Source organism: Convolutriloba macropyga, chromosome 13 (genome assembly GCF_964194025.1).
Source record: "Convolutriloba macropyga chromosome 13, txConMacr16.3, whole genome shotgun sequence".
Taxonomy (NCBI): Eukaryota; Metazoa; Xenacoelomorpha; order Acoela; family Convolutidae; genus Convolutriloba; species Convolutriloba macropyga.
This window is the reverse complement of record NC_134480.1, coordinates 40,763,873-40,775,060: the sequence shown is the minus strand read 5'-3', so window position 1 is coordinate 40,775,060 and position 11,188 is coordinate 40,763,873. Positions and strand designations below refer to the sequence as shown.

Sequence of the window (11,188 nt, the reverse complement as noted above, 5' to 3'; positions counted from 1 at the left end):
ACCCTCTGATTAAATGTCATTTGTATCTCGCAGCTCATAAATATGACTAATTTTGCATTAATTTCGTAGGGTGACGCTGGAGGCAGCCAGTCCCTGGGTTCCAGACGTAACTCTGCAATGGGTCTGGCACTGTCCTCGGGATCCACTGGGCTCCTAGGAGGACTGTCCGCCCTGACTGCTGCATCCACTTCAGCACAGACTTTGCCCTCATCCGCCAAAAAGAGTGAACCCATTTTGGGGTATGTAGTGAAAAATATGGACGATCAGTTAATGATGGTGGTTGCATTTCACCGAGGCTTTCGGTGAATAAACCAATAACTTGTCAATCTCTTTTAGAATTTTTAAAATTTTAATTTTTGATTTTTTTCTCAATTAAAATTGCGCAGACGCCATAATTAAGGAATTACATATATCGCAAATATAAAACATTATAAATTCCTTCAAGTCAGAAATCTTGCTCTGATGACGAAAGATTTGGTTGTTTCAATCGTACTACGATGGTATGAGAGCTTTACCGCTCACTTTCGTTCTTTCTGTCTTATGAATGAGTGCTTTTTCCACTCACTGTGTTAGCAGGATTAGGAACACGGCAGCGCAACAAGCCCCATGAGCGATGAGGCAAGAAGAGTTTTGGCGCGTTAGAGATTGAAACTGGTTTAAACTCAAAAGAAATTAGAGAAAATAAGAAAAATTAATTTCAAAAGCTTCAAAAGAGAGAAGAGTAAAAGATTTGACAAAAAAATTGGTCGTATCTACAGTCCGAAAAATAAACAATATTTACAGTTTACATTTGTTAAAAGGTTAATATATCAAAAATCAGGCAATTTTGGGGCGTATAAGGTGGTGACGTTTCATATTTAGATTAAAAAATTTGCTTCACTTGAGTTCGTTCACAGAATTCCATTTACCCTTCAATTTTATTAGATATTATTAAATACCTGACATACATACTGCTGAAGGTTGATTTACAATCATTTTCTAAATCGTTCGGTGCATTTTCCTTTATAAATCCGGTAACTTTATTTGTGAGTTTATTAACATAACTGAAGTTTCCAAGATCTAAGACAATTTCTTAGTTCTGTTTTTTGTTCTAATACCACCAATCAGATTGCTTCCAATAGGAAATAACATGGATTCGACCAAAAGTTGTTCTCGATGTTGTTCTACTTTCTGCTGTGACAGTGATTTTTTCCGAAGATCTGCTGCCATTACATCTTATGGGGTGTTAAGCAAATTGATTGATTTGTCATTAACGTGTTCCCTGATGAACTGATACTTCGTGTCCACGTGTTTTGATCGTTTATGAGGTAATGGGTTAGATTAGCGTTTTATGCAACTCGGATTGTCTTCCCCTATAGATGTGGGCTCACATTGCTTGTATCACAATTCTTTTGAAGAATTTGTACCACAGTTTTTATAAAAAACCACGCAAGAACACGGCTTTCTGCACCGCGGCAGCTAGACCCTGGTAAAAACTAACTTTATTCTACTTTTACGGAATCATCTTGAGCTACTTCGAAATTTAAATTCTTTTCTGCTGCTGTTCTACTGGTTTGCAGTATTGCATTTCTTGTGTTCCAAACAATTTTGAGTGTATTTTATTAATCTAAATTTAATGCTTTTTCTTTTTTCAAAGCTCCCATTTCAAAAAGTTCTTCAGGATCTTTGTCATCCACCTTAAGCGTTGACTCTATTGAATTTTTCAATATTTTGATTTGTGATTGACTGATTCTTGCTTTGGCTAAGTCTTCAGCCAACGTTAGAGCAAGCAATTTTTCATCTTCTTTCGGTTTTAGAAAAAGTTATCAACCATGTTTATTTATCCCAAAAAATTTGCCGAGTTAGAAAAATTGATAGATCTTGATACTAACTTTTGGCTGTGTGCTTCAGTCAACATATTGAGTTTTTAGCTTGCAAAATAGTTTGTTGTGAATACTGTTAATTTTTTCGAAACCTTTTGGTTGTTCTCGATGGATTTCTTTGTCTCTTTTGGGATGCACGGAAGCTGCTCTTACATTCATTTGTATTCTATGAAGTTTTTGATAGCTGATAAAGCTTGTAGATTTTTAAAATTTTTGCGTTTGCTTCTGGGAGTGAAGGTATCTGAGCATTCAATTCTCTCAATTTCTGCGAAACTTTCTGCTACATATCGAGCTTTTATGTTCGATGTTTCCGGTTGAATCACGTATAGTTTTGAATACCCGCGGACAGGAATGGTATTTTGCCGTTTTTCTTTTGGAACCAATTCCCAAGTTTCTGTTTCACTTGAACTTTCTATCTCTGTTGACATTGCTTAAAACCATTTGTCTTTTTGCTCTGAATTACTGGCGGCATAAAATGTTCAGTCTCAAAGAAAATGTTTGTTATAGTGCTTTGTAAAGCATGGGCATAGCTTTTACCCAATCATTTCGACTTGCCTCTAGAATTATCATTTTGGTTAAGTTCTATTTGTTGTGCTTCTTTCTTTGTCAGTCTTTTCATTTCTTTGTTTTTTGACCAAAGTTGTATGGTCTTTTGGTCGCGTGAACGAATTAATTTTTGACCTGGTTTAGCTGTCAATTGCGTTCTCAAGTGCGGTTCTACTTTTTTTGCCGTAATTTTTGACTTCACTTGTGCTAAAGTGAAGGCTTTTGTTCTGTATTTTTTAGTGAGGATTGAATTTTAAATTACTTTTTGGCTGCGATTTAACGCTTGGATTTGGTTTCCTTTTGTGCAATTTTGTCCTCAACTTCACTTTCTGTTTTCGTTTTGATTTTCCTGAACACTCTTTTTTTCATCCAACTTTGAATTAATTTATTTGATCTACTTGTATCCTATTTTCTTTTCTTAATTCGTCTAAGTCTAAGTATTAAATGTTGTCTTCCACATCTCTGGTTTTTTTTTCTTTTTAATCTTGGCAGGTTGTTTTCAATGAGCCTCACTTTGCCAAATTTGAAATTTTGCCTGATTTTTAAGTTTTCCAACTACACTGTTGTGTTATCAGAGTATCCATTGAACAGACACCTAGCAGCTTTTAAATCGAGCGCTAATTTTTACTGGCATCACGATTTTATGTATAGGCTACACAATCAAATATTTTTAGCATGCAGCTTCTCCGTTTTCTACAGAAAAGTTTTCCCAATGCTGACTTTATGTTTTTGTCTTTGGAAACTAAATTAATGTCTCGAATAAAATGGGGCAACTACATCTCAAACCCAAAAAAATTAAGGCGGTTTGAAATCAATTAGAAAGCATCCCTACGCCTCTACAACTGTTCTGTTAACACGTTGTGCAACGCCCTTTTCGTGAGAAAAATCAGGAGCTGTAAACTGACAATGTATTTCTTGCACCAACGAAAAGTTTGTTTCTGTAAACCGTCCAATTGTCAGGTTGAAAAAAAAATTGCGACCTGCCGCCATTTTCTGTGACACACCTTTCGAAGGCTTCCAAGGCTTGAGTTTTGTGTTTCATAAGCTTTGCTAGTGGTTAGCTTGAATTCATCTATGAAACTAATTGCATAACTGCTACCACCTGTATACCTGTATTGGATGAACTCACCGGCTCAATAAAGTCAGAGTTAGCTCTTCGGGTTTCTTTTTTTTTGGGTAGCTTTCTTGGGTTGCTTTAATTTCGTTTTCCTTGGGAACAAGTTGTTCGCATTTTTTCGAAGCACAAGTTTCACAGAAACTTTAAAAATGGGAAGTTTCATCTGTTGTTTTTGCTACATCTCTGAACTTCGTGTGTTCAAGTCTTTTATGCCAAAATTTGGTTGATATGTGCCCCCACTTAAAATTGAAAAGTGGTGATTGATTCTTTGTATGGTAGGAGGGAACATTTTGTCTCATCATTTCAATCTAAAGCTTTGTTTACTTCCTAATTTTATCACTGGTTTAACTTTTGGGTGAAATAATTTGTGTGTGTTTTTGACTTAAAATGGAAAAAGAAATTAAATTTGTTTTGTACTCCGGTACACGCAGAATTTTTTCAAAAGTCAAATTATGTGTCGCACTGTCAGTCTCTCGTGCTCCATTATCTATAATTCTTTTTCTTCAACTTTTATTTTCGCTCCATCTGGATTGTTAAATGTGGTTTCCGTTTTTTATGGTTTTTAGTCCAAATTTATCCATCATCGTTTGATCAATACTGCCTCAGTCAACTACTAAATCAGTTTTTGGATCACCAAATGAGCTTTCAGTATTTAATCCAGATCCTAGTCGTTTAGGGGAACTTTTTTGATTTCGTTTACTTACACTTGCTAGATGGCATTTAGTCTTGCATATACTACATACAATGTTGGGTCTAGGTAACATCTAGCTGCTTGAAGTCCAAGTTTCTTCCTTAAAAAGCAATCCATGGCTTTTAGAGCTACTAGGCTAACAAAAACTCGTTCTAAGATGTGCTTTGAATGAAAAGTGGCTGCCATTTTCATGAGAAGCATTAACATGCTAAACTTCATCTACCTCATCTCTCTCTCTCTCTCTCTGCAGCTCTCTTCGATGTTAGAGAGACTCTTCCTCAGTTACACAAAGTTCCTGGCAGGATTGGAGCTCTTCTGCATAACACAAAATGCTCGTACTGCTGCGGAAGGCCATTCAAAATCATTGCTTTTAACGTCTCGGAGTGTTCTCCACAAAAGCGCGATCAGTTATTGAATTCTGAAGAAGTAATGATGGAGAACTTTGTCTTCACGGCGTTATAGTTTGGCCAACTATCTCATCCGACTTAGGAGTGTGTTTCTCAATACTTGTAAGTCGTTGTTGGAGAAATTGCCAAGTTTTCTGTCCATCGCCGAGACCCTTGTTGTTCACAAAATCAAGCCTAATTAGCATGAAATTGCATGTAGTGTCATTCCCAAGTAGTAACTAATCTGGTTTTTAAGGCTATCAGTCTCTCTTTAAAGCTGTAGCTGTAGCTTGCGTTTGTGCCGCGTAATCTCGTGTTTGCTCATCATTGACATCTTTTCTCGTAGTAATGCTGGTCTGTCAGGAAATCCTACTGTGCTTTTGTTGGTTTCTAAAAAACGCTTGGTTTGTGCAAAAGCAGAGAAACGGGTACTCCATTTTATGTTGTGTAGTCTTCTGCTAGCCCACTGAATTTTACTCACTCAAGTTTCTATTGGATGGCTTAATTTTGAGGTACTTCAAATTTTCGCTCGCAATTTAGGATTTAGCTCTAATACAAGAGGGGTATCTCAAATGTTAGATCTGCTAGATTTTTAACTCTCGTCAATCTAGGAGAGAAAAAACTGCCAACACGGATACTACAATCTCAATCAAAAATGTTATCAAGATAGCGCAACAACCACGATGAGGCAGAACGATTTTTGCACGTTAGAGATTGAGGCTTGTTTAAGCTAAAAAGAAAATAGAGAGTAAGATAAACTTATTTTAGGTGATTCCAGAGCGATGAGAAGAGTGAAAGATTTAACAAAAATCGGCCGTATTTATTGTCCGAAAAATAAAATAAGCAACAACCCATTGTCTAATTCTGATTGGCTTAAAATCCTCTCGTCTGACGAAAAATCTTGATCAAAATGCTGCTTGTTCAGCAACCGAAGGAAGATTAATAAAGAAGCCCGCTTATGAAGTTGGACTGATAACGGGGATCATCTTTTGAGATGAAAACTGCCTATTTGTTCCGCATTTTTGCGATAATTATTGCTTTTGCCAGCTAGTGATATATAATGATTAAAATCAGAGAAAGGTTGAAGCTTCTGGTGCCAGCAAAAAAAACAGATTTAGCAGCAGATTATTTCAAGTTGTCTCGGAAAATTTGATTTGTACCAAAGAGAACACTGCTTGCTTTTATAACCTTGCAACCACCAAAGCGGGGCCAGTTTTCGCCGAATCTGAGATGAGCCCGACTTGTTCTGAGTAAGCGATGGTATCGCCTAACGCAGCTGTTTGGTCTTAACATCAAACTGGCCAACAAAAAATAGCTTGAAAACAACTACTTTTTGGTATCGTCTAGATTTACGATCAGAGCTCTCACAATTAAGACAGGACAAGGGCACCCAAGCATATCTAGAATGCCTAACGTAAAATTCACGCAAACTTATTTTGGTGGATATAGAATCCGAAAAATGATGTCACATCTTCTGGTCATACCTGATGAAGTTTTCACAGTATGAAAGATTATTCATTTGTTTGATCATAATTTTAGTAATGGTTAAAAGACTCTGCCTGAAGTCACTGAGAACTTCTGTCGTTTATCGAGAACCGCGAAGCGGTTCGAGATATTAAGTCAAAATTTCGAAGTGACATCTGCAGAGTCACTTAACCATGCTTAAAACACGAAACACGTTTTAAAATGACGAAAGTCGACTGAAGTCAACTTCTGGCTAAGTAGCAACTTCTGGCATTTTGACTTCTTGCACTGCAGACTTTCGGCATTTTAAAATGTGCACGTGAGTGTTTAAATGTTTGTTTCAGTTTCCTTCCTTCAGTGTCTATTGGTGGTGACCCTAAAGGGGGAGGGGGCAAGAAGACCTCTTCCAGCCAAGGCACTCTCTCCTCCTGGCTAGCTGGGGGAAACAAAAACCAGTCCAACTCAAGACAAAACTCACAGGTACTATTTTTTTCTCTTCGTCAAAATATCAAAATATGAGAGTATTACCTAATAAAGGGTGTAATAATGGAAAATATCCAATATTCATCTCAGCGATCAAATGTTTGTATTTACTGAACTCGGCCTAAGTTCTTCATTATAAAACTTTATGTTGTGAGTTATATCCAGTACAAGAAAAGTTACGAAAATGGTTCTGTGTTATCGAAAAAAATAGGTATATAACAAAACGTTCTTATACAGAGCAAGTCAGTAAAAATTAGTGAGAGCTTATAGCAACATTCCTTAAGAAATCATCAATACGTGACACTTAGCTCAATTTTGTCGACTATTTATGATTAAATTTTTCGAATTTGTTTCGTTTGTAATTCCCAGCTTAGTAAATGCATATTTTTTCACCACCAAGCGCGCAGATTGTTTGTGCCTCCCCCGCTTAGTGGGTGCATATTATTTGCACCCCCCAGACGCACGTGTCATATTTGGATCTTTTCTGTCCCCCCCCCCCCCTACTTAGTGAGCATAAATCTTTTATGACTTCCAGGCGCACGTGCTATTTTATTACATATTAACGTGCTATATAACAACATATAATTTGTAACTGGGGGTCATAAAAAACACTGGGAGGCCAAAACAGAATAGATCCTCATATTTTTACATAATGATATAGTGGTACGTTCTCTGTAACTGGGGGTTGCATAACGTACGGGGGGGGCACAAACGGAGAAGATCCCATTTTTCTTGGTCAACTTCCAAGATGATTTCCCCAGTGATTCTGGAATTTTTCATCATGGAACTGGGGGTTGCATAACGTACGGGGGGCACAAACGGAGAAGATCCCATTTTTCTTGGTCAACTTCCAAGATGGAATTTTTCATCGTGGATGATCTGATAAGATGTTGATCAAAAATCTTCATCGTGAAAGATATTATCTGGTCTCACAGAATAAAAAGTTTTCCCTACGTGAACTTTAGTTGTGTCAGATCTGATAAGATACTCATCAGATCTTATAAGAAAACGATTCAATTTTGCTGAATTATTATATTAAAAGATCTGATACGTACCTTAATAGATTGTATAAGAAAATAATTCAACTTTTCTGACTTGTTACCCTAAAAGATCTGATAAGTATCTTATCCAATCTTACACGATAAAAATTCACGTAGGGCAGAATTATCATCGTACAGGATCTGATAAGACATGTCATGATTATTTCAATATTGCCGTAGAACGTAGTCAAGTTCCTATGAAAGAAAAACATAATTCGTCAACTAACCAATTATGAAACAAAAAATGTTTGTTGAGTCTATTGAGTCTATTTTTGCAATAATTCTAATCTGAGTCTCAACTAAGTGATATGGCTCAACTTGGCACTCCCAGATAGTTTTGGTCTTCGAAAAATTTTTCAACCTAAGTTGAAAATCACCTCCTCAGAAAAAACTACTGATACTCGAATAATTTTTTTCACAATATACTAAAATTCTCAAAAGACAATATAAAATAATTTCTCTTTGTGGTTTTGACACTTAAGTATTGTAGGCTGCAGCGTTTTGGCTAATGCTTGAAAGCAATTCTCAATTTTCTTCATTTTGAAGAACGTGCCATACTTAACAAATTTTTTTTATCGTATATGGGCTGAAAAAATCTTATCAAAAAAATGAGTATTAGCTCTCCCAATATTTATCTTACAAGATCATATATGATTCTTATGAGATCTTAAACGCTAAATATTTTCCTCGGGCAGGTTTTTTATCGTGTAAGATCATATAGGGATGAGTTTTATCTTGTAAGGTCTGACAAAAGTGAATTTATATCTTTTAAGATCTTATCAGGGCTGATAATTTTTTTGTATCGTTTAGGACCTGATAAATTGTCATGCAGCTTTGTAAGGCAACGATTAATCTTTCAAGTATCTTCCAAGATCTTACACGATTAAAATTCGCAAATGTTTGGGGTTAGAATTGAACAAGCTCTTGCAAATTGTTTCATTTGGGCACTAAAATGTATCGAAGATGTTTTACGGTCATCAAGGTTGCCATCATTAAAAACTAAATGTAGAATTAAGAAGCTATAAGAGGCAGGTTTGCTTTTTTGCTTTCCAAAACAATAGCGGCAGCCAATTTTTTATCAAGCTCTTCATTTTAATTTGAGAGAGAAAGAAACTTCTCCCCTAGTGTCTTTTTGTATATATTTTATGGCCGCCTCAAATAAACATCTATACTCAAGTGGTTTTTATTGTGATCCTTACTTCCAGATTGTTTATATGGTATTGTTAACCTGTCATTTGTAAAATCTGTTCACACATTTCAACGACTTTTTAAGTCAATCAAATGTCCATCTTGTATAGGGATTTTTTTTCAGTCCGAAGCAGGGCAGGCAGCCGAAAAGAACAACAGAACAGAGGCGTATGTTAACATAGTGTTCACACTAAAATTCGATTTCTATTCCCAGCATTTAATTTTTTTAAAAGTTATAGATGGTTTTCATAGACAAAATTATGCTGTTTATCCATGTTTTATTTAAGTCTAGTGGAAATTAATACAGCATATCAACAGGCAGTTAATAGAATGTATGATGTTAACAAAAACTAATATTAAAAACTGTTGGTAAAGTTGATTTTTCAAGTTTTTGTTTTTTTGGCATATTCTCTTTTACTTATCTCAAAGAAGATCTCTAATATGCGCTTTTGTATTAAATGTGTTTAAATCAGCTATGATACTATGCAAGTGATGGGCTGGTAGCAATCTTAAGACTCTAGTTGCTCAAAAATAAGTTAAAAGTAAGCTTTTTTTGCGTTTTCTGCGATCATTTTTTCAGTTTGTTGCAATAATGAATATTCAATTATTTTTTTTCTGTTTATATCTCTAATTAAAGATTTAATTATCTTAAATACTCTCATTTTTTGTCGTTGCTTTTGTTACTTCGACCGGTAGTAGCAAAATTGAAATATTTATGTGCATCAAAATTATGTTTTAAACATTGTTAATGATATCATGTCACTATTTTAGGGTTATGTGAAATTATTTATGAGGTCGCTAATGACTACTTTGTATTTGACGCCACTTGTTCTCCGTAAATTATATTTGGATAATGTAAAGGTCGCATATTGAACGAAAACCACTGTTCAAACGAAAAGCAATCCTATATAAAGAGAGAGCTTTGGTTCTGTTTCTATCAACATTTTATATTGTTCTGTGTTGCTGATATTGTTCCAGACAAAAAAATTTTGTCGAAGCAAATTTTTAGAGTGTCATATTCCTGACAGCGTTTTTTCGTTTCGTTGGATAAAACATTTGTTTAGTTATACCTAGTTCCCGATATTTTAAACCCGTACAATACCTGTACCTTACCCGTACCTTTAAGCTTGACAGAGTAGCTCCAGAGTAGGAGTATGCTGTTACCCACAGTAGAGAACACAGAGTAGCCCTATTTTGTGCTAGCCTTGACAGAGCTGCGCTCAGAGCAGGCCTACTCTGGGACAACTCTTAAAAGCTGACTGAACAGACCTACTCGGGGACAATTCTTGACAGACCTTGCTCAGAGCAGGCCTACTCTGAGACAAGGCTTGACAGAGCTGGCTCTAAGCAGGCCTACACTGGGACAACTCTTGGTAGAGCTGGCTCAGGGCAGTCCTTCTCTGGGACAACTCTTGACAGAGCTGGCTCAGAGCAGGCCGACTCTGGGACAACTCTTGACAGAGCTGGCTCAGGGCAGTCCTACTCTGGGACAACTCTTGACAGAGCTGGCTCAGAGCAGGCCGACTCTGGGACAACTCTTGACAGAGCTGGCTCAGGGCAGTCCTACTCTGGGACAACTCCTGACAGAACTGGCTCAGAGCAGGCCTACTCTGGGACGTTTCTGTCAAGACAGACTCCAGAGTAGACCTAATCTGTGTTCTACTCTGTTAAGGCAGGACCCAGAGTTGAGAGGTCTCCTTCTCTGGGGGAGCTCTGTTCCAGCTCTGATAGCGCACCTAACGCTGTATATACCCTGCTCCAGCTCTGATCTACTCTGGAGGTTCGGTACGGGAGCATACTTCATTATTTTTTGACTTCTTTGGGATACTTTCATTGGTAGCTCATGTGCCCCATCTGAGTAGAGTGAGCAATTACCAAGCAAATAAAGGAATAGGAAATTCGAATTGAAAAATTGAACAGGATAAGCTCATAAAGCCTAGAGTTATCTAATTTTTAAAAAGATTTTGTGTTAATTCGTCTTAGTTACCAGTTCGAATGCCAATTGATGATAATATTAGTCTTGTTTAAGTTCTGGTTACCCACCAGTATAAATACTAATTCTCAAATCCAATCGAATTCTCAATCAGTCATCAGGTATATTATATATGAAAACATTTTTTTTCATTTTTTCCTTGTTATTTTCCTTTGTATTGGCTGCTATTTCTAATTTATGAACTAATTTTTTAATTGAACTGAAATGTTTCATCACCGTGGTTTCATAAAGATCAGAGTAAAACAATGGGTTTGATGATGAAGAATGGTGTGTGTGTGTGTGTGTGTGTGTGTGTGTGTGTGTGTGTGTGTGTGTGTGTGTGTGTGTGTGCGGGGGGGGGGGGGTTAAGAGTTGTCGTTCAAGATGCCCCTGCACACACCTCCCTCTCCCTGACAGGTAGGATCTTGGCATAATAGAT

General features: G+C 36.7%; 1 protein-coding gene across 3 annotated transcripts in view; it reads left to right on the top strand.

Annotated features, from left to right (window-relative positions):
• The window catches only part of LOC142352168 (uncharacterized), a 90,145-nt gene that overhangs the window by 12,672 nt on the left and 66,285 nt on the right, over window positions 1-11,188 (top strand). For all 3 annotated transcript variants that reach the window (XM_075404573.1, XM_075404572.1, XM_075404571.1), the window contains 2 exons: window positions 70-239; window positions 6,411-6,546. In XM_075404573.1, the coding sequence (XP_075260688.1) occupies window positions 70-239; window positions 6,411-6,546 (306 nt within the window). The remainder of the gene's footprint in view (window positions 1-69; window positions 240-6,410; window positions 6,547-11,188) is intronic.